Source organism: Cyprinus carpio, chromosome B23, assembly GCF_018340385.1.
Source record: "Cyprinus carpio isolate SPL01 chromosome B23, ASM1834038v1, whole genome shotgun sequence".
NCBI classification, from domain to species: domain Eukaryota; kingdom Metazoa; phylum Chordata; class Actinopteri; order Cypriniformes; family Cyprinidae; genus Cyprinus; species Cyprinus carpio.
In genome coordinates, this window is record NC_056619.1 from 14,238,357 (window position 1) to 14,262,692 (window position 24,336).

General features: G+C 36.3%; 2 protein-coding genes across 5 annotated transcripts in view; both read left to right on the forward strand.

Moving 5' to 3' along the window:
• The first annotated feature begins 4,058 nt into the window (after positions 1-4,058).
• Positions 4,059-14,633, forward strand: LOC109099225 (alpha-enolase-like). 2 transcript variants are annotated; one of them, XM_042751353.1, is made up of 12 exons: positions 4,059-4,214; positions 5,647-5,741; positions 7,918-8,013; positions 8,566-8,624; positions 9,268-9,337; positions 9,502-9,635; positions 10,141-10,363; positions 11,428-11,625; positions 12,728-12,929; positions 13,060-13,168; positions 13,258-13,316; positions 14,148-14,633. In XM_042751353.1, exons 2-12 carry the CDS (start codon positions 5,657-5,659, stop codon positions 14,209-14,211), a joined length of 1,299 nt encoding a protein of 432 aa, XP_042607287.1. In that variant the 5' UTR covers positions 4,059-4,214; positions 5,647-5,656; the 3' UTR covers positions 14,212-14,633. The 2 variants fall into 2 exon arrangements, with proteins under 2 accessions (XP_042607287.1, XP_042607286.1); XM_042751352.1 differs by lacking the exon at positions 8,566-8,624 and adding an exon at positions 8,869-8,927.
• Positions 14,634-21,407: 6,774 nt separating this feature from the next.
• The window catches only part of LOC109084630 (arginine-glutamic acid dipeptide repeats protein-like), a 150,753-nt gene continuing 147,824 nt past the window's right edge, over positions 21,408-24,336 (forward strand). For all 3 annotated transcript variants that reach the window (XM_042751393.1, XM_042751390.1, XM_042751392.1), the window contains exon 1: positions 21,408-21,660. The gene's annotated coding sequence lies outside the window, so the exon portion shown is untranslated. The remainder of the gene's footprint in view (positions 21,661-24,336) is intronic.

The following is a 24,336-nucleotide window of genomic DNA, read 5'->3' on the forward strand; positions in this document are numbered from 1 at the left end:
TTTGGAAGTGACACAAATTTTGTGTTTTGCAAAGTTTGCTGCTTCAGTATTTGTAGATTATTTTGTATATGGTATACTGAAAAACAATGATAAGCATATCATAAGTTTTAAAGGCTTTTATTGGAAAAAAATATGAGTCAATATTTACAGTGTTGTCCCTTGATCTTCATAACCTCTGCGATTTGCTCTGGCATGCTGAATATTAGCTTCTGGGCCAAATCCTGACTGATGGCCATCCATTCTTGCCTTATTAGTTCTCGGAGTTGATCACAATTTGTGGGCTTCTGCTTGTCTACTCATCTTATGAGTACTGACCACAGGTTCTCTGTGGGATTGAGATCCAGGGAGTTGAAGTCCTGGCCACGGATCCAAAATTTTAATGTCATGATCTTCGAGCCACATCTTTATCACTCTTGCTTTGGGACATGGAGCTCCATTATGCTGGAAAATGCACGGATCATCACCAAATTGCTCATGGATCGTTGGAAGAAGACGCTCATGCAGGACGTTTTGATACCACTCTTTATTCATGGCAGTGTTTTTGGGCAAAATTATGAGAGAGCACTCCCTTGGTTGAAAAGCAACCCCACACATGGAAGGTCTCAGGATGCTTCACTGTTGGCACGTCACAGGACTCATGATAATGTTCACCTTTTCTTCTCTGAACAATCGATTTTCCAGATGTCCCAAACAGTCGGAAGGGAGCTTCATCAGAGAAAATAACTTTGCACCAGTCTTCTGCTGTCCAATCCTTGTACTTCCTGCAGAATTTCAGTCTGTCCTTGACGTTTTTCTTGGAGAGAAGTGGTTTCTTTGCTGCCTGTCTTGACACCAGGCCTTTGGCCACGACTGTACATCATAAAATAATAACAAAGTGGTTCAAGGAAATAATTTTATGTAGATCACTATTACACAAGGTTTTAAATAATATATACAGTATACAGAATTTGCTTTTCTGTAGATGTACATTTAATAAATAAACCATTTGAACACATTTAAAATGATTACAATAGATGATGACTCAAGTTAGTATAGCCTAATAAAAGCTGGCTTCATTTACATCATAAAAAAATAACAACAATGGGTAGTAAGGGGTTCAAAGGAAATAATGATAAAAAGGTTTGATTATTTCTTTTCATCAGATAAGCTTGTTCTGTAAGTTTAGGCATTAATCAATTTCATGAATACATTTCAGGTGCAATTTTTTTTTATATAATGCCAACAGTAAATGGCAAATTGAAAGTAAAGCTGCTTTGCATTTTCTAGAGAATAGAAAACAAATAACATGTAACTGCTAGCAAACAGTCTTCTCAAATTTGTTTTGTCAAATTGCTGGCTAAATCAAACATCTATGTGTTATGTTTTAATCACGAACAAAGATGTTTAACAGACACTACTGACAGTTATAATACCTGTCTCAACATGTTTTTACAAGTTGTGCCAGGGGAGCGGAAATTTAAGGGAGAAACTGGGGGACAACAGAAGAGACAATGCAGTGACAAAAAAGATAAAAATGTCCATTAAAAAATATTATAAATCTTACAGTGGATATTTTAATTACAAAACACTAAAGCTGAAGTTAGTAACAATGGAATATGCTGTTTGTGTATTCTAAAAAAAGATGAAGAAAAAATGAAGTTAAGGTGCTCCAGTTAGTTCAAGGTAAGAGCTGTGCATAGCACTGTCAATTACTCACAGAACTCTGTGAAAACATGTCTGGAGTTTGCAAAAAGCATAATAACAGTGCAGTTGCAGTGAAGGAAAACATGTTGTGATCAAGATGTACCTTTTACCTAAATTCAGAGTGATATGAGGAGCACAAACTGGCCCTACTGTGGGAATGTTTTTGTCAAGATCAAGATCTTAATCTGATGTTGTTTCTATATGGATGTTATACGTTATATGTGACATCAAGGACAAATGACAAATGACAAAATATAACATTCATCCAAATCTATTAATCTAGCAAGGGTACACAGTACAGGAAAATAAGGGTACATTTACAGATAAAGTGCACAGATGTTTAAGAACGTAATGTGCTATCATTCAAAGACATGAAGTAAAAAACTGGTACAGTTAGAGGTTAATATTCTTGTGCAAATGTTATTTGTCTAGGACAATGTGTTTTTTGTGGGTTGATTGAGAATTTAGAAAATGACTATTTTGCTTTATTTTGCAGCACTAATAAAACAACAGATGTTCTAATTGCCTCAAGCCTTGTCAGTCTTCAGTGGTTTCAAATGAAAACCACATTTCACTGTAACTCATTGTAATGAGAGAACTGGTTAAATACTATTGAACACTATTGCTCAGTCAGTAACACTAAGGCTGATGATACACGGGGCAACTGTTTGAGTAATGTTGCTGGGCAACTTTGGGCAATGTTGCGGTCAATGGGCAACCAGGTGAGACACATGGCCCACGACTGATCTAAAGAATCCAGACAGAAATTTATTACACATTCTCAATGGGAAAGTGCCCAAGCAACGTTGCTCAAATAAATTTGCCCCGTGTGTATTCAGCCACTAAGTCAATCTATAGCAACAGTATGGATCTCCACAAGATTTTATAACACTTTTAAAACACTCCACAAGAAATTAATAATTTTACTCAGCAGTGATGCATTCAATTGATCAAAAGTGAAAGTAAGTACATTGTAACGTTACAAAATATTTACATTTTAAATAAATGCTTTTGAACTTTCTCTTTGTCAAAGAATCCTAAAAAAATTATATCATGGCTTTTGACAAAATATTAAGCATTCACTGTTAATATTGCACTGCACAACTTTAATAAATGTTACGTAAGCACAGAATCAACATATTAGAATGATTTATGAAGGACCATGTGACACTGAAGACTGGTTGCTGAAAATTTAGCTTTGCCATCACAGGAATAAATTGCATTCTAAAATATACAAAAATATATCAGTTATTTTGCTCTTCAATAATATTTCACAGTATTACTGTTTTATCGTATTTCTAATCAAATAAATACAACCAACACATTTTTTGAACAGTATAGATTTTGTCAAGAAATCTATATAGAAGCCTTCTGTAAGGCAGATACAAACAAATAAACGTTTTATGCATATAAAATTATAATGCCATTGTATTTCATAACCACGAAACTCACACAAACGATATATCTCTGTGTCTTGTCTGAGGACTTGAAGGAAATATGTTGGAAGTCCTATGAGCAGCCATAAGATGGCGTACTAGTAATCTTGCTCAAGGTCATTCACTGTGAAGCTGCCATAGTTGAGGCTAGAACGCGCACAGCATCACTTGGACCATCGTGTGCGTTTGAGATGTAACATTGTGAATATATTTAGTACGATAATCTTGGTGTAAATCATAAAGCTTTCATATTGTGCCAATTTGCATATATTGTTATGTGCTATTGAATACCCTAAATAAAACATAACCATCTAAATACACTTGAGAAAAAACAAAAAAACGTGATTTTCTATTTTATAAAAATTAACGCATTGACAAGCTATATAAAGTAAAAAGCAACAAAAAGCTCTCAGGTATCAAATGAATTAATGTATCATTTAAAAAGAGTTAAGTGTAAATTAATATATGTCTATAAACATTTTTGACAAGCGATCGTCATCATATTTTTTTATATTATAACAATAACCCCTTTGAAGCTAGTGTGCAATCGAATGTGGATAATTTTCTAAATCACAGTGTAAACTGAGCTTAGAATGACATAAAAGCTGCCATGTCCAATCAGTATCCGTTCACTCATGTGCACACTCACTATGACGCATCACTGGTAGTAGGTGATGGTTTGCACGTACTCCACAATGCACCAGTTTCCAGCATAAAACGAGAAAATATTGGAGACACAAAACTTTAAACACAAGCTACACTGATAAAGTCCCAGATAATGTCAACAGCATGTCATTAACAGCCTTGAAATGAAATAAATAAACTCTTTTAATCAATGAATTAAAATTTCCGCATCCCTGTCGAAGGCGGAGTCTTGCCGGTTGAAAACGTGCATTCTATCATGCAATCTCACTCGCGCACCGCGTGAGTCGCGACTGACCAATCACAGCACGAGAAACGCGCTCGCGCTGACCGCTTCCTTCCTGAATCCTGATGCACTACCTTTAACTGCGCAATAGCAGCAGCTTCTGCCTTCTCTGCTCTCTGCACCACGGTCAGCTCTCTACTGCTCTTGCGCTCTCTAGGCCAGAAACGGTAAGGGTGAAAGCAGGGTGTGTGTTGTATCTTTTATTTGTTAGCAGTTAAAAATATTTGTCATGAAAAATAAGATGTGCCAAGTCAGTGGTCGTGATGTTTGAACGAGTTATGCAATCCTGATGAAGGTGATGCTGTCGTGCGGTGACGTCCTCTAGAATCTGAGTATTCAGTTACTATTATCTCATCCTAACACTGCAACATTTATGTGACGCACAGTTGTTATTAAGAAACATATGTAACTGGAGACATTACTATTATTTATTTTGTAGCTTTTAAACGTTGCGATAGATTTATTTTAGAGCTATATTTAATAATCAGTGTGACAGATATTATTATCACCACACCCTTTTTTAATGGTCATCACAGATGTTTAAAATCTTGAATTTGAAGCTGGTTTAAATGTAATTCTCAATATAAGTCACACTTTCTCTATGCAGTGCAGACGGAAGGCCAGTCACTTGTTACTGTCTGTCTCAGTTAACCCAACCCACTGTGTTGTGGCCAGTGGGAAGTTTCCACAGACATTTAAGGCTACAGGATTTTCCATTGGTCCAAATGAAGTTTGTGTGTTTTTTTTGTTGGTTTTATATGTTAGCACATTATGTTGACAGGGCAGGAAATGATAAAGATAAGGGAAATTGGTCTTGTGATATTCATGTGAAAGTTTTTTTTCATCTGACAATGAAAAAATAGGTTTTTGAGATATTATTTTTTGTCTGTATGTGCAAAGAATCATTTGTTTTGTTGCACGAGAGCTTCAGAAAACAAATTATTTTAAAGAACGGCAAGTAATTCATTCATTTGAGAGATGAATAGTGACTTCACAGGCAAAACCATTCAAACCTCCACAAGCATAATGCTGGAGGATTTGAGTGTCACTACATGTTTCTAAATGTCCAGTACAGCTGCATTTTTAGCCGAACAGGTGCTGACAGCTGAAAGGCTCAGCTTTTCTTGGCTGGAGAGGGAAATGGGTGCTTGTAAGTCATAAAGTTAGTTTGTTCTCAACTTCTGGTGCCTGTTGCTCATGTTGACTGTCAGAATGGGGTGGATTACTCAATTTGAACTTGTTAGTCCTTTGGAGACTGCATTAACTGAAACTCCAGATCATATGAAGAGTGGATGCTGATGAAATGTGGTGAAAGAGCGTAGAACCTTCCTCATCTTTGACTCAGTTTGGAATAGTTGAGTCATTTCCTAGTGGGGAAATCACCATAAGGCCTTCAATGGGATTAGCTGTGACTAGAAGTTACATTTATATTTCCATGTGCTTCTAAAGTATGACTATATTACTATTTTTAAATAAGTGTAATTCATTAAAAATATTAAAATTCTATTTTGTCACAGTTAATTCATAATGAAATACTGAAAACTTTGATGTGAGTTTATACATCAGCACATTATAATGTACAGAATGATTTCTTCTCAGAAACTGCAACATGTCCATCCTGAAGATCCACGCTCGTGAAATCTTTGACTCCCGTGGAAACCCCACTGTGGAGGTTGATCTGTACACCAAGAAAGGTATGTAATGCTAAGAAATGTTAAAAAATACTTCACAATTTCTTTGTTTTTTTTTATATTATTTACTACAGATATATATTTTTTAATACTAAAAAAGAGAATCACATTATATGTATATTGATCTTATGATTCTTTCAGGAAGCTTAATCCATTTTGTAATGTGCCAGCAAATACAAAAATGGGTCCATTTTAGAGATAAAAAGCATCGTCCATCACCACTGTCTCTTCAACTGCAGAGCAGTCCATTACAAGTTCATATACATCAATACAAAGAGACAGTAATTGACATTGTGTGTGGTGTTATTGGGGCGTACAGTCTGAATGCTGTGGCAGTTTCACATGGGTGAGCTTCTGAGCTGCTCTCTGCCTGTTCAGGCCCTCACGTTGGTGTCCAATAGCATAGAGTCGACGTATCAGGTGGTAGGTGGTTATAAATAGGTGAAGTAATGCATACCACTTGGATTGCATTGCTACAGTGTGGTGCCTTGCACATGAACACAGAAAGTAATTATATTCAAGTTTGGGATCAGTAAGATTTAAATTTTTTATTAATATTATTTTTTTTTAAATAAATTAATACTTTTATTCAGCAAGAAAGTATTAAATTAATCAAAAGTGACAGTAAAGTTACAAAAAATTGTTTTTTTAATTTATTTATTAGAATTATTTTTTACTTTCTATTCATCAAAAAAAAGTATCAAAGTTATATTAAGTTGTATTAAGCAGCACAAATTCAGCATAAATTACATTTTAAAATAGGCTATATTATAATATTTAAAACATGTTTATAATCATTTAAAATATAATAAAATAAAAACTTTTAAAAGTTATTTTAAATTTAACCACATTTAAAATACAAAAAAAAATATAAAAAAAGTTTCTTACAGACTCCAAACTTGTGAAAGTAAGTGTACTACATTCAGACTTGTTGCCTCATTGGATCTCATATTAATGTTTTGCTCATTTGCAACAATGCTTAAATGCATATAATTGATTTTGTAACTTGCTTTTTGTCTATTCCCCTACACACAAATTTAATACAAGGTGGTGCCTTGTCTTCTAACACATGCCTGGAATTTTAATTATGTTTAGTGAATTACAGTTTTGAAAGATTGAGGCTGGCAAGAGAACAAATATCTAGAATATCTCTTCTGCCAGATTGTATTGAACAGAGAGGGAGTTGGCATACTTTGCCAAGTTCGTGTTTGAAGGTGATGAATGCATTTAATTTTTTTTTTTTTTTTATAGGGACTGATAGAATGTTTATTCATCTTCTGCCGATGTTTTTGTACTTTTCCCCTCAGTCCCAGATGTATGAAAACAAATGGAGACAACTCACCCAAATCTAATGTGTCTGTGTGTATTTGAGCGCAGCTTAATGAATGTGTTTTGATCAGTATGAGGGCTGGAAAAATACAGCTTAACATATACCTAGTGCACAATTTCTAAGATTTTGATTAATTGGATTTGCGAAGCATTTAATATGAATGATTGGATCAGTGTATTAACACAGATATGTTACAAAGATCAAAACTAGGCATTCTTGCACTCTGCCTGTTTTATAGGTTTGGATACTCTACCGTTGCTTGGTGGAAATGATTGGTTAGGTACAGACTTTCTATGTAACAGAAAGTCTGTAATTCTTGTGCTTTGTCTGTAATATAGTTTCTGATAGTTCTGTCTGGTAGTCTTTAAATCTGTTTCCAACTGCACGCTCTGGCAGTCGACTTCCACACTCTGAGTCAAAATATGCCATCTTGTAGTGCATGTGTGCCAGCCTCAATCAGGGGGTGTCCCTTTCTCTCACGATGTTAAATCACAACAGGAAACCCCCTTAACATCACTTTCTAAATTGAGTTTGGGTGGTAAAAATGCCTTGAGGTACCATGCTTATCAATTGTTTAATCAATCAATTTTTTCTTTAAAGATATTATATACTATATATTGACATGTAGTCTGCTGCTGGTATGCAGAGATTTTTATTTTTATTGTGATTCTGTTGCGTAATCTCTTCTGCAGTGAGGAGGTGTGTCCTACCATTTCTTATATGGTAGACCAGCTGTGGCCTCAGTGGTTCTAGTTGGAAATTCTGGAAACAGATTTCTGCACAACTAGAAGGGTTGTTTGTACATATTTATAACCATTCACCGGTTTCCTTGTATTTATTGTTCAACAGGTCTCTTCAGAGCTGCAGTGCCCAGTGGTGCTTCTACTGGCATCTATGAAGCCCTTGAACTCCGTGACAATGACAAGACACGTTATCTGGGCAAAGGTTTGTATTTCAGATATTCCATTTGTAAATGTAGTATTTCAAAGTGTCACTATCCTTCTATGAGAATTCTGAGATATTAAACTTTAAAATTAAGTAATTTCAGTATTTCATTTAATGTTAATATTTAAATATGTATTAAATTTAAATATTATTGCTTGACAAAACAAGGGTTTTTGAAATGTATTAGATGGATATTAATAATATAATTTCTTTCAGCAACATTAAAAAAATCTTACTGACCACAAACCTTTTAATAGTAGTGTGTAAAATAGAATTACATTTTCTATGTGGAATCTCATTTTGAATCATGCTTGATTTGTATTGTTTTACAAATATACATAATATCAAATGTATATTTAATACATCATAATAACATCCAGAAAAAATCTGAATGAAATTAAGAATGTACTGCATTTATTTATTTTTTAACCTTAATTTCTGTGAAATCCATAAATTCCTCAGTTTTTTTTTTCAAGGGTATCCATCTGCACTGCAGTGTTTCTTTTCTCCTCTCATCCTCTCTTTCTTCTGCCATCTTTTCTCCTCTGTCAGGGGTGAAAAGAGCTGTTAAATATGTAAATGAGTTCTTGGCCCCTGCTTTGTGTAATCAGGTAAATTAGCGTGTGTATTGACTGAAGTGAGGAACTTAACCCCTTTTGAAATTGCACAGAAGCAGCATGAGCCTTTTTTGAGTTTGTTTTGCCGACTAACCCCGGCAGGTATTTGTAGATGATCACAGATGTTTTCATTGACAATAAAGCACCTATCTGCTCTGTGATCATCTAGTCATGTCTGCTCTGCATGTTCATCCACTCCTTGGCCTGGATCAGTGATGGTCTGCTTGTGTCCCTGCAGGTGTCTCAAAAGCTGTTGAGCATATCAATAAATCAATTGCACCTGCTCTGGTTAGCCAGGTAGGAATATTTGTTCTTTGACTAACATCATAATGTATACTGTTGTTGAGTTGTGGTTATTCATAATATATAAAAGAGGCACTGAAAGATTATTTGAGAGAATTAGATGAGTTCGGAACCATTATTATAAGTGGTAAGTGTCTTGTTGTGAATATTAACTAACGTCTGAATAAATAATAGCGTTTAGTCATCTCTAAAGATAAAAACCTCCCACTAATCTCACAATGCTGTGATTGCTGTAACGTTGCATTTGTTCTATGCTAAATTAAGTTTGTGTGAACGTCATACTCCTTGAATTATGATTGATATTGTCAGTAATCAATCTTTTGTGCTTAAACAGAACGTGTCAGTCTTGGAGCAGGAGAAGATTGATAAGCTGATGCTTGATATGGATGGCACTGAAAACAAGTGTAAGCATATTAATATGATTAAGTGTTTGTTATAGTTACAATTCCTTGAGTTGCCAGAACAGAATTTATTCACGATATGAAAGCTTAATTTATCACAGCTCTTCACGCCGGTTTATAAAGACTCTCAAATATGCATCCATTATTTTAATGAATGTGCTTCACAGCAAAGTTTGGTGCCAATGCCATCCTGGGCGTTTCCCTGGCTGTGTGCAAGGCTGGTGCTGCAGAGAAGGGCGTCCCCCTCTACCGCCACATCGCAGACCTCGCTGGCAACCCAGAAGTCATTCTTCCTGTCCCTGTACGTGCTCAGAATAATAACCTGAATAATTATCAGTCCGTACTGATGTACATTACAGTGTTTAACTGGTTTCCATCCACCTAACTGATGCTAATTTTGCAATATCACAAAAAATGCAAAAAATTTTATTCTGTAAATAGAGCAAAATCCAAACACATTTACTAAATCAGTTCTTAGATGTGCATCTAAAAAGTAATGTGACTTTGCCCTGAACAAGTCATGTGATTGAATTCATCAGAACATTTTGTGTGTTCAGTTCTATCTGCTACTAAGTTATCAGTATCAATAAAAGTGTTTGTTTTTTTGTGTGTTTTTTTTTTTTTTTTAAGTTAAATTTAACACAGATACGTATTATAAATATCATAAATAGCAGCTAAAATCAGCCAAAATTGCTGCATACTTGCCTACATCTCTGTCTGGAATAAAAGCCCAATGACATAAACCATAAACATTACTGAACGATGCAGACTATGACACACTATAAATAGACTTTCTGTTTTCAAAGGCCTTCAACGTTATCAACGGCGGCTCCCACGCTGGAAACAAGCTGGCCATGCAGGAGTTCATGATCCTGCCTGTCGGTGCTAGCAACTTCAAAGAGGCCATGCGCATTGGTGCTGAAGTTTATCACAACCTGAAGAATGTCATTAAGGAGAAGTACGGCAAAGATGCCACCAATGTGGGCGATGAAGGTGGCTTCGCTCCCAACATCCTTGAGAACAAAGAAGGTGAGAGTCGGGAGCTTCGTGATAACAGGTCTAGATGTAGATATTGCTCAGTTTCACGGAGATTCAATGTAAACACTACAGAACTGCAACCATAAATATAAAACATATTCACGGTAAAACATACTTTGGGAATTAAATGTAAACTATCCGTTTGATCTTAGAAACATTTACATTTATACCAAATTCATTTTTTTTAGCCACTGGTAAGCTAACAAGTATAGATGAGCACTAATATACAATATGGTATAAGATATAGAGATAACACTTGAGATAACTCAAGGAGTCAGAGATTATGGTTATCTTGATTATAGATAAGCGAGTTTAGAAAGTTAATCTGAATCATGCCCTAAACTTGCTCAGTCCTTCAAAACTAATTTCAATCAAACGTCAAATGGTTTTCATTTGAAGATCTGCTGCATTGGTATAATTGAATTGAAGCTAGTGAAGTTCTGCAGCTGAGGCCCACTCTCTGGTGAATTCTGGGAATGCGCATGACCTCTGTGCCTGCGAATCACAGCCATAACATAATGCTATTTCAGAGATAAATAATGTAGAGTCCTTCACATCTAATTGGATTGCTTATTCTGAGAATGTCTAAATATTTATCCTGTTCTTTACCCATATTATTTGTTATTTTTACGATTAATTTAGTTGCTGTAGGTTAAAAGCTTACATGTAATAAGCATAGCACCATGAGATATATTTTCAAGATGCATTTATGTTTAAACAAAGTACAACTCAATGCCTGAACTGATTATTTGGCTGTAGCTAATATAAATATTAATGGTTTGTTATGAGTGCTTACAGATGCTTTGGGCATTTGATATGAAATACTTATGGGAAGCTAACATTCTGCATTGAATGTTTGTATATTTAAAACTGCATTTGTCAGACTGCTGAACCATTCAGATAAACTAGTGAAGGCAAGGGTAAGATTTAAAATAGTGTAAAAAAAAAAATGTAAGTGAAACCTAAACCATATACTTTACCTTTATACATTTTATCCTAAAAGCCTTATTTGTTTAAAAAAAAAAAGATATGCATCAACTACATATGTTTTTCAGCTCTGGAGCTGCTGAAGAATGCCATTAGCAAAGCCGGCTACACCGACAAGATTGTGATCGGCATGGATGTGGCCGCCTCTGAGTTCTACAAGGGTGGCAAGTACGACCTGGACTTCAAATCACCTGATGACCCCAGCCGCTACATCAGCCCTGACCAGCTGGCTGACCTCTACAAGAGCTTTGTCAAGGATTATCCTGGTCAGTGTCCCTGATCTTTAGTGTTACTGTGTGTGAAAGTGTGATACACTACTACAATCCTCAGACGGCCAGTGACAACTGCTTAGTGCAAATCTGAAGTCAGAGTATCTAGGTAGACAAATTATGTGATATATAAACATTAAAAAACTTAATTAATAGTAATTTTAGTAATAATAATAATCTAGTGCAGGAACTGATGTTAAACCTTATTGTAAAGTGTTACCAAAACACGTTTTCCTTATCTAAGTGTGTTTACCCGAACACAAATTCTTCCCTCGTGTCTTTTGGGTATCTTTAGATCACCAAAAATAGGCAGAGGTATTTGAAGAGATCCAGCAGTGAATGAAACCCTGCTGTGGGGGTGAGAGTCTTAACAGGGGTCATTTAACTCCCTAGAGGCCAGTCAGCAGTTCTCAGACTTACAGAATACATTGTATATAAATAATAAACTTTAGTGCATTAACTGTGGTGTATTTATTAGTCTCTTAATAAACAAAAATATTGCAGGGTACAGTGTTTTTTCAGCAACAACATGTTATACTTATTACTTTTTATATAATCATTACATTATATACTGTTGTTCAGCAATAACATTTATAATGTTACAAATGTTTTCTACTTTAAAAAAAAAAAAGATTTATTGATATATTTATTGATTTATTGATATATTTATTGATTAATAATATATTCATTATAGAGTCCTTGCAGGTTCCTTAACATTACTAATGGAAAGAAATGTTTCTTAAGCACCAAATCAGCATTTTATAATGATTTCTGAAGGATCATTATAAGGACACTGAGTAATGACTGTTGAAAATTTAGCTTTTCCATCCCAGGAATAAAATACTTTTTAAAATATATTCAAATAGATAAGTTATTTTTCAAATTATTACTTTTTTTTTTTCTGTTTGTTAAGCCTAACCCTAATACCAGTACCAGTATTTCAACTTTTAATTCTTTAGCAGTTTTGCAATTGATCAATCCTTTATTACAACACTAAATATTAAGTAGATAGATAGATAGATAGGTAGATAGATAGATGATAGATTTTAACTCCTTTAACTCGAGCTAGAACAATAAAGTTCCATCTTTTGATTCTCAGTGGTCTCCATTGAGGATCCATTTGACCAGGATGACTGGGAGGCCTGGACCAACTTCACTACCAGCACTGACATCCAGGTGGTGGGTGATGACCTCACTGTGACCAACCCCAAGCGCATCGCTAAAGCCGTGTCTGACAAGGCCTGCAACTGCCTGCTGCTCAAAGTCAACCAGATCGGATCCGTCACTGAGTCCCTTCAGGCGTATGTATTTCTGATGTCTCACACTATGGATGTGGATATTTTTACATAAGAATTAAACAACTAAAGTTTAGGTTCATGTGGTTTTTTTATGTATTTTTTTTTTTTTTTGTTTCGGTCTTTTTTTTTTTAGCTGTAAGATGGCCCAGTCTAATGGATGGGGTGTGATGGTCAGCCACCGTTCTGGAGAGACAGAGGACACCTTCATCGCTGACCTTGTGGTCGGACTCTGCACTGGCCAGGTACAAAGCTTGCCAAGCACCGTCTTATCTAAGGTTGGCCAATTCTGTATAGTGAATTGCAAAGTAAACTGTATTTTTTTCCCTCTCAGATCAAGACTGGTGCTCCCTGCCGGTCTGAGCGCCTGGCCAAGTACAATCAGCTGCTGAGGTGAGCGCTTGCATTTATACATTACATTTTTATACAAGCTCTTTGCCTGGAATAGCTAATTCTGATTGGTCAGTAGTTGCATTACACAAATATTTTTGCACAATAACTGTACACTATATTTGACTATTGTCCCTAGCAACCAAATGCTCTCTCATAGCCCTCAACTGCCTTTCTTCTAGCATAAAATATACTACCATTTTAAAGTTTGGGGTCAGAAAGATTTAAAATAAATAAATTAATACTTTTATTCAACAACAATTCATTAAATTGATAAAAAGTAAAGACAATTATAATCTAAACAAAACATTTTAATGCAAATAAATGCTATTCTTTTGAACTTTATTCAGGATTTCTATGAAAATATTAAACAGCATAACAATTTCAACATTGATAGTAATGTTTCTTTAGCAGCAAATTAGCATTTTACAAGGATCATGTGACACTGAAGAGTGGAGTAATGATGCTGAAAATTCAGCTTTTCCATCACAGGAATAAATTATATTTTAAAATATATTCAAATACAAGAATTACTTTAAATTGTAATAATTTTTCAAATGTTTTTATTGTTTTTTTTTACTGCTATATTTTTTTAATAAAATAAATAAATCCCTGTTGAGCATAAGAAAAAAATCCTACCAACCTCAAACTGTTAAATGGTTCAGCTCCTCAATATTTCATGTTCAATTACAGACTAAAGAGATCCATGATTTCTTTTTTCTGCATAGTTTCTTACTTATCCTTACAACTCTAATATATAACATTAAGTACCAGTCTGTTGTTTAAAGTGAGTGAAATTCCAAGATTGATTTCGACATTGTTTGACGTCTGCAGGATTGAGGAGGAGCTTGGAGACAAGGCTCGTTTCGCTGGCAAGAACTTCAGGAGGCCCATCTGAAGTCGCGGCCAGTCATCAGTCTTAGTGTGTTCATTGTGCTTACTCTCCCACACATAAAGCCACGCAATGCCAGCTCCTGTAGAATGGAGACTAGATGGAAACGCAGTGAATTCAAAGGTCCAGATCTGTTCTCGATAGCACAGAACACTGCTCTCCATGACAGCCCTCGTCCCCATCCACATCTATGCTTTGGTATCCAAATAGCACCTGTCCTTTATCGTGTCTCTGTGTTGTGTGAGAAAACTTTGTTTAGCTTCTTGTGAGTTGTAGTGATTCTGGTGCTCCACAGAGTATTTTAGCAAAGAACTAAAGCTGTTCACCGTGCTGCGGTGTGCAGCATGAGTATGTGCATTGTGTTGCTTTTGAGAAGTGTTAGTTCTATATGCGTGGCATAACAAATAAATTATCCCTATTAAAATGGAGAAGTGTGGGTAAAGCTCATATATATTTATCTACTTAATATAAACAAAACTTTGAAATTTGCCATTATAAACTGTGTGTGCGTGTGTGTGTGTGTGTGTGTGTGTGTGTGCAGAGATCATTCTTTTACTTTCAGCAAAACACACCAACAGGGAGAATATAGCTGCAATTTAGTATCCAATAGGTCATCCTGCACAAAAAGCTTTTTCTGACAAGCAATCAAGTAACATTTCAGCTCTTCTAATAACACTACAAGCCCTGTTGAGTTTGGTTTGAAAGAACAGGTCAGAATATGAGGTACAGGTTACGAGCATGAGTGCCAGGACGCAAGGTTAGTGGCCCAGTCATGAAAAATCTGAAATAATCCATCAAAATAAAAAAAAATAAAGTGTAAGACAATACAGTGATTGTAATTTTGCTCAGCTAGAAGGAAGTAGTCAGTGCAAACCTTCAACATCCTAATCTGTTAGTCACAAACAACTGGAAAAGTCATAGAAATTATTCAAATTTAAAAGTGATATGGGAAAGTCATGGAAATTCATCTAATGTACTACATGAACTTAAGCTGACAGAAAGTGCACCAATTAAGTATTAAAGATAAGAAAATTAAAACCATTACATTTGTATTATTATAAATATTTTTTACATTTGTTGATATTTTAAGAAAATTGTGTCTTTGGGGGAAAAAAAAACATTTTTATACTAAAATCCATACAGAAACCTGAGAAAGACTCTTTCTGAACTATCTGTCACTGAGCAAACATGACAGTAATATGAACACAAACCCCGGAGCAGCAGTAGCAGCAGCGCCACCCAGTGGTTGAATCAGTCATGAATCAGTGTGATCAGTATGCTGCGCATTCAACAGTATGACAGACAGCGACTTGACTACCTGTGCTCGGATTTGCTGTTTCCACGAGTGATTAACTTTGTCTTCAGGCGATTCTGTTATTTCAGTATATATGTATACTTCAGTGTTTTGAGAAAGAAACGTTAATAGTTCTACCCCTGAAACGTTTGTGTAGAGACCGTGTTTTATTCCACACCGCCCTCTGCCGTTGTTTTAGTATAATGCACAATCTTGGCTAAGATGTCACCTCTTTTCTCTGCTGCCATGTGAGGCTTTTGTACAGCGTTATGCTACCAAAATACTGCTGAAACAGCATTTATTCTTTTTGTATCCCCCCGCACCCCCTCTTTTTTTAATGACTGGCCTATTAAAGCAAAAAAAAAAAAAAAAAAAAAAAAAAAGAAAGACATTTTTACTGATTAAATATAATTTACTTACCCTCAGGTTGTTCCAAATCTGTATGAGTTTCTTTCATCATCAAATAATATATTTTAAAGAATGCTGGTAACCAAACAGTTTATGGTCCCCAATGACTTTCATAGTATTTTTCCATACTATGGAAGTCAATGGCTACCGTCAACTGTTTAGTTACCAACATTCTTCAAAATATCTTCTTTTGTCCTCAGCAGAAGACAGGAACTCAGATTTACAGATCAGGAACAACATGAGGGTGAGTAAATGATAACAGAAATTTCATTTTTGGGTGAACTATCCCTTTAAGCATTTTCTATTTATAGGCACACTAAAATAACACATTTTAATAATAGATATTTTGATTATTTTTTAGTGCATAAAAATGTACCATTAACAAGGTTGGCTGATTCATATTCAGCTTTGACTACACTACATATTTGTAAAAAGGAAAAAAAGAAAAAAATCTGCATGCTCTGGTATGATGAATGAACATCATGGCTTTGAATTTGAATGCATTATGATTATTAGGACTTATCATTTTATGTGATTACGATATATTAATTGAATAATTCTCATCTGCATAGTACGTGCACATGCATACGTATTTTCCTCTGGTTTTTCTTTGCCATCACTATTCCTTTGGGAGCATGAATCCGCCCACAATTCGATAACAATCAAATCCCACTGTGCTTTATTGTCTCCTGTAATCCAGATCCTCATTATATTTCACTCCTCAAAGCTCCCACAACACACCAACCCATGCCTTCATCCAGTGTCGCCAGGCCTTTGGTTTTAAAAACCAGGGAATTTGCCAGATTAAAGGCGCCATAAAACCTGTGATGTACATTATACCTTGACACACAGTATGTAAGGGATTACTAATAGCAGAGTTTCAGATGAGCTGCCAAGACAAGGTAGCACTGCAGTGGAAAAGAGATTCAGGCCATCTGTCTTGTTCTGGCAGGAATGATCGAGGTATGGTATTCTGTATCAAGAGCTTGCATTTTTCAACTGACAAAGGGAAGGGGAGGTGTGCTGTTTCTTTTTCTCATACAAAACCTGTCTCTTAACCGCACTTGTACGTTTGGCTTTGTCTCTCTGATTACAGACACCTCCTGAATCCACTTTCCTTCCTCGCCCTCTCCCGCTGAAATCAATCACGCCGTGCTCCTTCTCCTCCAATCAAGACCCTCGGACAAAAATTCTCCCTCTTCCCCCATTTTTATTGTTCATTCAGCCTGTCATGTCACAATAGAATAACAAGCCATCCGTTTCCCACACAATATCTCGGCGCAAGCCTCTTGATACCTTTATCATAATGAGAGGAGAAAACAGCCAGCTGTGATCATTACACCGTAACACAAAACAGTTAGACTTCAGTCTGTTTTTTTTTTCTTTTCTCCAGCACTAAGATGCCACGGCGTGTCCATTTATCATTTTCCCAGCTTCCTTTTTCTTTGTTAGACAATGCTGCACTTACATATGCAAAACATCCTGAAACCTGCTTGTAATAGCAGGTGGTGACACCCTCGGCCGCTGAAATATAATCTATGAATAAGAAAATGGCTTTAGACATATCAAAAAGGGATATGTTTTTTAAATAATTATTTTTCTTTTTTATATACTTGTGTAATTATACTAGGCTACTTCTTTTTTTCTTTTTTATATACTGTGTTGACAATGATGTTGACTAAATGTTAAACAAATTATTATTTAATTGTAGCCTAATTATTATTTTATTTCGAATGATGTTTAAAAATGAATTATTATTGATTAAATGACTCGCTCAGGGGAGTCGCCACCTACTGACGAAGCGGTCTAAATACAGATCACATATGAGGAATCACTAAACTTCTCTAAATTAATTTTATACTCAACTAATTCTAAATTTTCAAATCGCTGGGATGAATCTAAATCCTCACCATTATCATGTATATATCTTTCTTTTTGCAGTTCGGTTCAGTTTGAATGCTAATAGAGAATGAGATAAGATCTGGATTTCCCTTGAATGTACGTAGCACATGTAGGCTATAAAATGCAAAATAGCAACACATTTTCATCTAACGTCTATTAAAATGCAAAACAGGATCGTGTCAGTTATACCAAAGCACCATTAATATATTACCAGTGTTTTTAAATGCACCGAGTGACTGTACATACTAAAAATACACATGGCTACTGAGGAAAATGTTAAATGTAAAACGATATGATGTTGTTTTTGTGTGATTACATCCATGACAGAACAGCAGAAGGTTAAGTAGAGCATTCAGGGCTCAGCGGTCATGTTCAATGACCCACTGCTGAATGAATCCTCTGGGACTGACTGAAGCATCGTTTCAGAGAGGGAGAAACACAAAGTGTGGAAGACTACAGTATAAACCAATCATTTCCACAGCAGGGAACCACACACTGTATCTGCTTATAACGCACACTAGAGAGGAACATTCTGAAAGAGCATTGCACAAATAATGTGGTCCCCCCTCGGCCAGGTGTTTAAAGCTTGGGAATCCTGAAAATATAAGGTCATGTTACTCATAGACAGAAGTGAACAGATTTATGCTTTTAAAATGTGACTTATTTATATATCTGAAAATGTAGCTAGGTTTAATACGAGGAATCCACATAGGCCTATAGAGTGCTAACAAATGGTGTTTTTTAACAAAGACTTTTAGTGAACAAATCGTTCTACTTCACTTCAGTGTAGCACTAAAGAAAAACAGCATTGGATTTGGTCCAACTGAATGAATCGTGACCACTTCAGTGAACCAGCAGATTGTTTTGAATCTGTACGAGTCACCTCTTCTTTCTAATGGAAACAAACCAAACAGATTGCATTACCAAATTATATCTTGCTCATGTCATGTGCAAACTATGAATCGGCAGTGAACCATGACCTGACCGACTAAAAGGAAAGTTGGTTTGTACGAATCGTACAGATCTTAGTAAAAATGTGAGAGGGGGCCTTAAACTTATGAATGTGTAAAAATGACTAATAATGACCTTATTAGAATAGTGTTAGGACGTTACTGAAACTCTTTATTTATGCTAATATTGTTGCTTTTCTATAGCTTGATAAAAGTTCATCAGGGGAGGAGAAAATATCCCAGCAGGAACAGGACGTCAATATTACGTCAGGTAGACGTTGGACATGTCATCGGACAGATGTTGCATTTTGGTTGAGAATAACTGCATCCCAAATGATGCATTATACTCTTATACACCATGTACTTATGCACTATGTACTCAACCATTTAGTGTATGAATTTTATAAGGTTATTTTGTCATTAATAATCAGAGTGTGGTAGCCCCTCCCCCTTCAGAATGTAATTAAAGCTGTGACAGTTGAGTGCATGGCTGCGTCCGAAAGCTCTACAATGCTGCCTTCGGAGGCAGCATTCCAAGGCACCAAGGCACGTCTGAATCCAAAGTCTGCTTCACTTCCTGTCTCCGGAGGTACCTTGATTGAATTTTGAAGGCAGCATAGGGCTGCATCCGAAAACTTAGGCAGCTGACTTGCTGCCTGCTGCCGTATCAGGCAATGACTTTGCAGGCAGCGTTTTTGCATGAAGGCACCTCATGAAACTGATTTTGGACAGGCTTCTGAGGCAGAGTAACGGTTTAATGATCTACAACAAAATATAGAGAGCTTTGGTGATAACTAAGTGAATATTTCATTACTGCAATATTAATTTCTCGCTAGAAATGACATCAAAAGTGGAAAACGTTGATCAAAACCGTACATTTACACACAAACTGACCACCGACCGCAACTTTCAGACGCCATCTTTATTTTTTGGCTTAACCGTCACAGAATTGAACGCACAGGATTGTGGGATATCAAAGGCTGCGAAGGATACATATATGCTGCCTTCAAAAATCGCCAAGATGAAGGCATCTCAGGAGACAGGAACTGAAGCTAACATTGAATTCGGACGTGCCTTGATGCCTTACTTGGAATGCGTCCTCCGAAGGCAGCATTTTTCAGTTTTCGGATGCAGCCTAGATGTATGGCAGCATTTTTCAGTTTTGGGATGATGCTGTTTTTTAGTTTCGTTGTCGGTTGAGCTAAAAAATAAAGATGGCGTTGTTTTTGGCTGCGTCCCAAATTATGCACTATACACTCATACACTATGTACTTATGCACTATGTACTCAACCATGTAGTGTATGCATTATATAAAGTTCTTTTTTGTCATTCATAATCGTCATAATCGGAGTCTGATAGCCTCTCCCCCCTTGCTACGTAATTAAAACTGCGACAGTTGAGTGCATGAAGTGTCGCTACGTAATTAAATCCGGGTATTTAAACTGCACTTTTTCTTTTTGGAATTTTCAGTGTGAACGCTTTTCCTCACACTATTCATACTAAAAAACGTCAAGAAATAGTGCATAAGTACGTGATTTGGGACGCACCTTTTGGTGGTCAGTTTGAGTGTAAATAATGTATATTTCTGACTAACATTTTGATGTTATTTCTAGCTTGTACTGCTTATTACAGTAATTAAATAGTTGTTTATTTATCACCAAAACTCGTTCTATTGTGTTGTAGATCATTAAACCATTATACTGCATTAGAGGCCTCTCCGAAATCGGTTTTAAGTGCATCATCCGGGTATTTAAAGTGCACTTTTTGTTTTTGGAATTTTCAAATTTGAACGCATTTACATAAGTACATAAGATCGCGATTTGGCACGCACCTAATGAAAATCGGTATTTGACATCAATTTGACGTTGACTTAACGTTGGATTTTGGTTACACAACCTAAAAACAACAAATATCAATGTCAGATGATGTTGGTATTGGACATCAAATTAACATTGACATTAGACATTGAATTCTGAGCACCTGACGTCGCATCCGAAATTTAACCAAATATCAAATAAATGTTTTATGATGTGTGCCTGCTGGGATGTGAGACAATTTGTATTTTTTTGCATTTGTTGGAACAGTATGCTTAAAGCTATCAGATTTGTAGACATTAAATAAACAATGACATAAATAATTTATAGCAAATTAATCCTGGCTCACTCATAATAATAATAAAAAAAGAGTTAAAAACAACAACAACATCAGTTCCACAGCACAAATGGGTGCTCATGCGTGAGAAGCTTAAAAAGCAGAGCGACGGTCATAGACTTCTGGTGCATGCTTAGAAATGATTAAAATAAGAGAATAAATACAATTTAAAACACTTAAAAATTCGAATCTCTTCTATGAACCAAAATTCCCCTCACTACCATCCACCAGCACTGTTTCGACAGTCCTACACACAAAACCACTCACACACACACACACACATACACACGCGCGTTTTTAAATCACAAAATGACCAACCTGATTGGTCCGCGTCTTACGCTCTGCTCGCGTTCAGCCTATCGCAGCGCGCGACACTGGAAAGTAGGCAGAGCGTTTTCACGCGCACATTATTCTTCTCGCAGGAAGAGCGGCTTTCAAGCGAGGTGGGGGTTTCTTTCTTACAGAAGAGAGAGAGAGAGGGAGAGAGAGATAGAGAGAGAGAGAGAGAGAGAGAGAGAGAGAGAGAGAGAAACAACACTGTGTCCCAACACTGACCCGTTACCAACACTCCTTACCACCATAAATATTGATTTGACAGTGACAGCCATATCATTAATATCGGTGTGCCAGGGGTGTAAAACAACTCCAAAACACTTGAAGCGGCACTTGACTCTTATCCGCTAACAGCCGCTGCTCAGTTACAACATCTCAAAACACAAAATCTCTGATGTTGTAGAGAAGGACTTCAGGTAAGTTCCGCCTTTGACCGTCTTCTCGGGTGTACGGAAGATGATCTGGTTAGCTTATGGCCGTTGTAATTAGCTCCGTGTTTTAATCACAGCCGCTGTGAGCTGCCGTTGAGGAGGTGTTATGCTTTATTAATACAGGAGACATTAGCTAGCAGGCTAGCATCATCATCATCCTCATCCTCCTCATCAGTGTGTGTGTGCCAACGATCATAGTGTTTGACAAAGATACACCTCTCTTTTATTCACGGGCTGATATAAACATAACACCGCGACATGATTGAGTCATCGCAAGGACAGTAGACCCGGTCAGAAGGGTTCTTGGAGAGTTTGGATGAGACTGAACCTGATAGTCTTGTCTGGCTCGTGTTTTATTATTTGTTGCACCCGAGTCACGAGCGCTTTGTTGGCAACTTGTGCGCCTGCACAATCACGCACGCTTCTCCTTCACTGTGCAGTTTTTAATTGCTCTGACCCTAATTATGTTGGTCTGCTAAGATAATGTCATTGCAAGCTTGTGAGGTTCCCAGAAGAATCAGTCTCCCTGTCTTGAGATTTCTAAATCAAGCCCGCTTACTTGACCACATAGTTTTATTGTCAAAGTGTCCTGAGAGGTCAGGTGACCGTGTTTACACACCATGTTTGTTCAGTGTCTGGCTTGTCAGAGTTGTGCTTTGGAAGATCAATCCACTGTTTTTATAGAGGTTGACATGAAGGTTCAGATGGGCATTTGTATGTGTAGTTTGTTGCTCGAACTGGCTATCGAAACAGCTTTTAAAATTACATTTTTCGTTTAGGGTGATTGAAAAGAGATGAATAGATGAAAACACAAATGAAGTAGACCGAGCGTGAAGATGTAAACAGGTGGTTGACACTGATTGCATTTCTATTATGTGTTGTCACTGTTACTTTGTATGTTTGCAAAAACAATGTGTAGATGATTTGATAGATACTGGCTTAAGAGAATAATCCAAAAATGAAATTTCGCTGAAAATGTACTCACCCTCAGGCCATCTGGGATGTAGATAAGTTTGTTCCTTTACTGGAACAGATTTGGAGAAATTTAGCCTTGCATCTTTTGCTCACCAATGAAACCTCTGCAGTGGATGGGTGCCGTCAGAATGAGAGTTCAAACAGCTGATAAAAACATCACTATAATCCATAAATTGCCTAATTCACATGACTCCAGTCCATCATTAAAAAGGGAAAAGCTGCACATTTGTAAGAAACAAATACATAATTAAGATGTTTTAACAAGAGAGGATGGAGACAATTTCATCTGGAAATAGTTTTGTTATGTGTGTTATGGACTGATATTTTAGCCAGAAGCAACAGTTTGAAGTTAAAATACTGCAATGATGAGTTTGTTTATTTATTACAAACACACAGCTTTTTGCTTGGCAAGATATTAATTTAAGGACTGGAGTGGTAATGTGGATTACTTGTAGATTATTGTGATGTTTTTTTTTATCAACTTTTGTCTAAACTCTCATTCTAATGCACTTATTCACATCACAGGACCCACTGGTGAGAAATATTTCTGTTTTAATGAAGAAACAAACTCATCTACATCTTGGATGGCCTGAAGCTGAGTAAATTTTCAGCAAATTAAATTTTTTGGGGGAACCGTTCCTTTAATTAGCATCCAGACAGTTAAAACTGCGCAGCACTCAAAGTCTACAACATATAAAATGAATACATAAAAATGAGAGTTGACACTATAAACAAGATTTACACAATATTGTTTGCATTACTATAAATCCATATGGTGTATAAAACAAGCTTCTTTGCTTCAGTAGTTTTGTTCCAAAGGAGTAAGAAAGTTAGTAACCATAAAAATGTTTGTGTGTGATACTGTTTAATGTAAAATGTGTGATACTGCTTTGTAAGTTGTGTAGCCTGATTACGCTGGATGGCATTTAAATGTTAAATTGTTTAGCTTACACATGGGCAATCAATAAACCAGTTAATTAATCAAGTGTGAGGCCCGGGTTGTGAACTGCACTTATGCTTTCTTGCCCTTGAAAAATAACAAATGGTTTTAATAGATGCAACTGGTTTTCATCAGGATAGTTTCCTCCATGTAATTCGATTCAGGTGAAGTGTGGCACAGTTATAAAGATTTGTCATTCTAAGATGTAGAACTAGAGCCGGCTAGTCACACTTAATTGGAAATATACTGAATAAGATCATAATTGTGGCATTGTTTGCTTGTCCATTCAGCATGCAGTAAACACAGGCTGAATTGTACAGCCACCTGCTACTGTGTTGCACTTAGACCAAATGGCACTCTTAACAGCTTGTGATTGGAGGAGGCAGAAGTGTGTTTTTGTGGTCATTTTTCTTCAGTGCGTTAGATAATCCCTCATACACTACTCAGCCAAGCTGTTCTGTTTTGCTAAAATGATTTGATGTGTAAAACTGTTATTTCATGTTTCTTGAGTTGTTAGTATACATGGCTTTTTTTCTGATTGTCAGGGCTCAATAAGGAATGGCCCTCTGGACCAAGGCCAGTGTGAGAATGTTTCAAGCCAGTTTACAGAACAGTCACTTGCCCTTTTGGACCAGTCCTCTGTTGCAAATGAATTTACATCCTCTGAGCTCGTACAAACTTGGCAAACTCAAATTTTTTGTTTTCAGTGTTGTACAATTTCTGCTATATTGTCACTAAGATAATGT

Coding starts and splice junctions, on each gene's coding strand:
- LOC109099225 (XM_042751353.1), top strand. CDS start 5,657: ATGTCCATCCTGAAGATCCACGCTCGTGAAATCTTTGACTCCCGTGGA. Junction 8,014..8,565: donor GACACGTTATCTGGGCAAAG/GTTTGTATTTCA, acceptor CTCCTCTGTCAG/GGGTGAAAAGAGCTGTTAAA. Junction 13,169..13,257: donor TCGGACTCTGCACTGGCCAG/GTACAAAGCTTG, acceptor TTTCCCTCTCAG/ATCAAGACTGGTGCTCCCTG.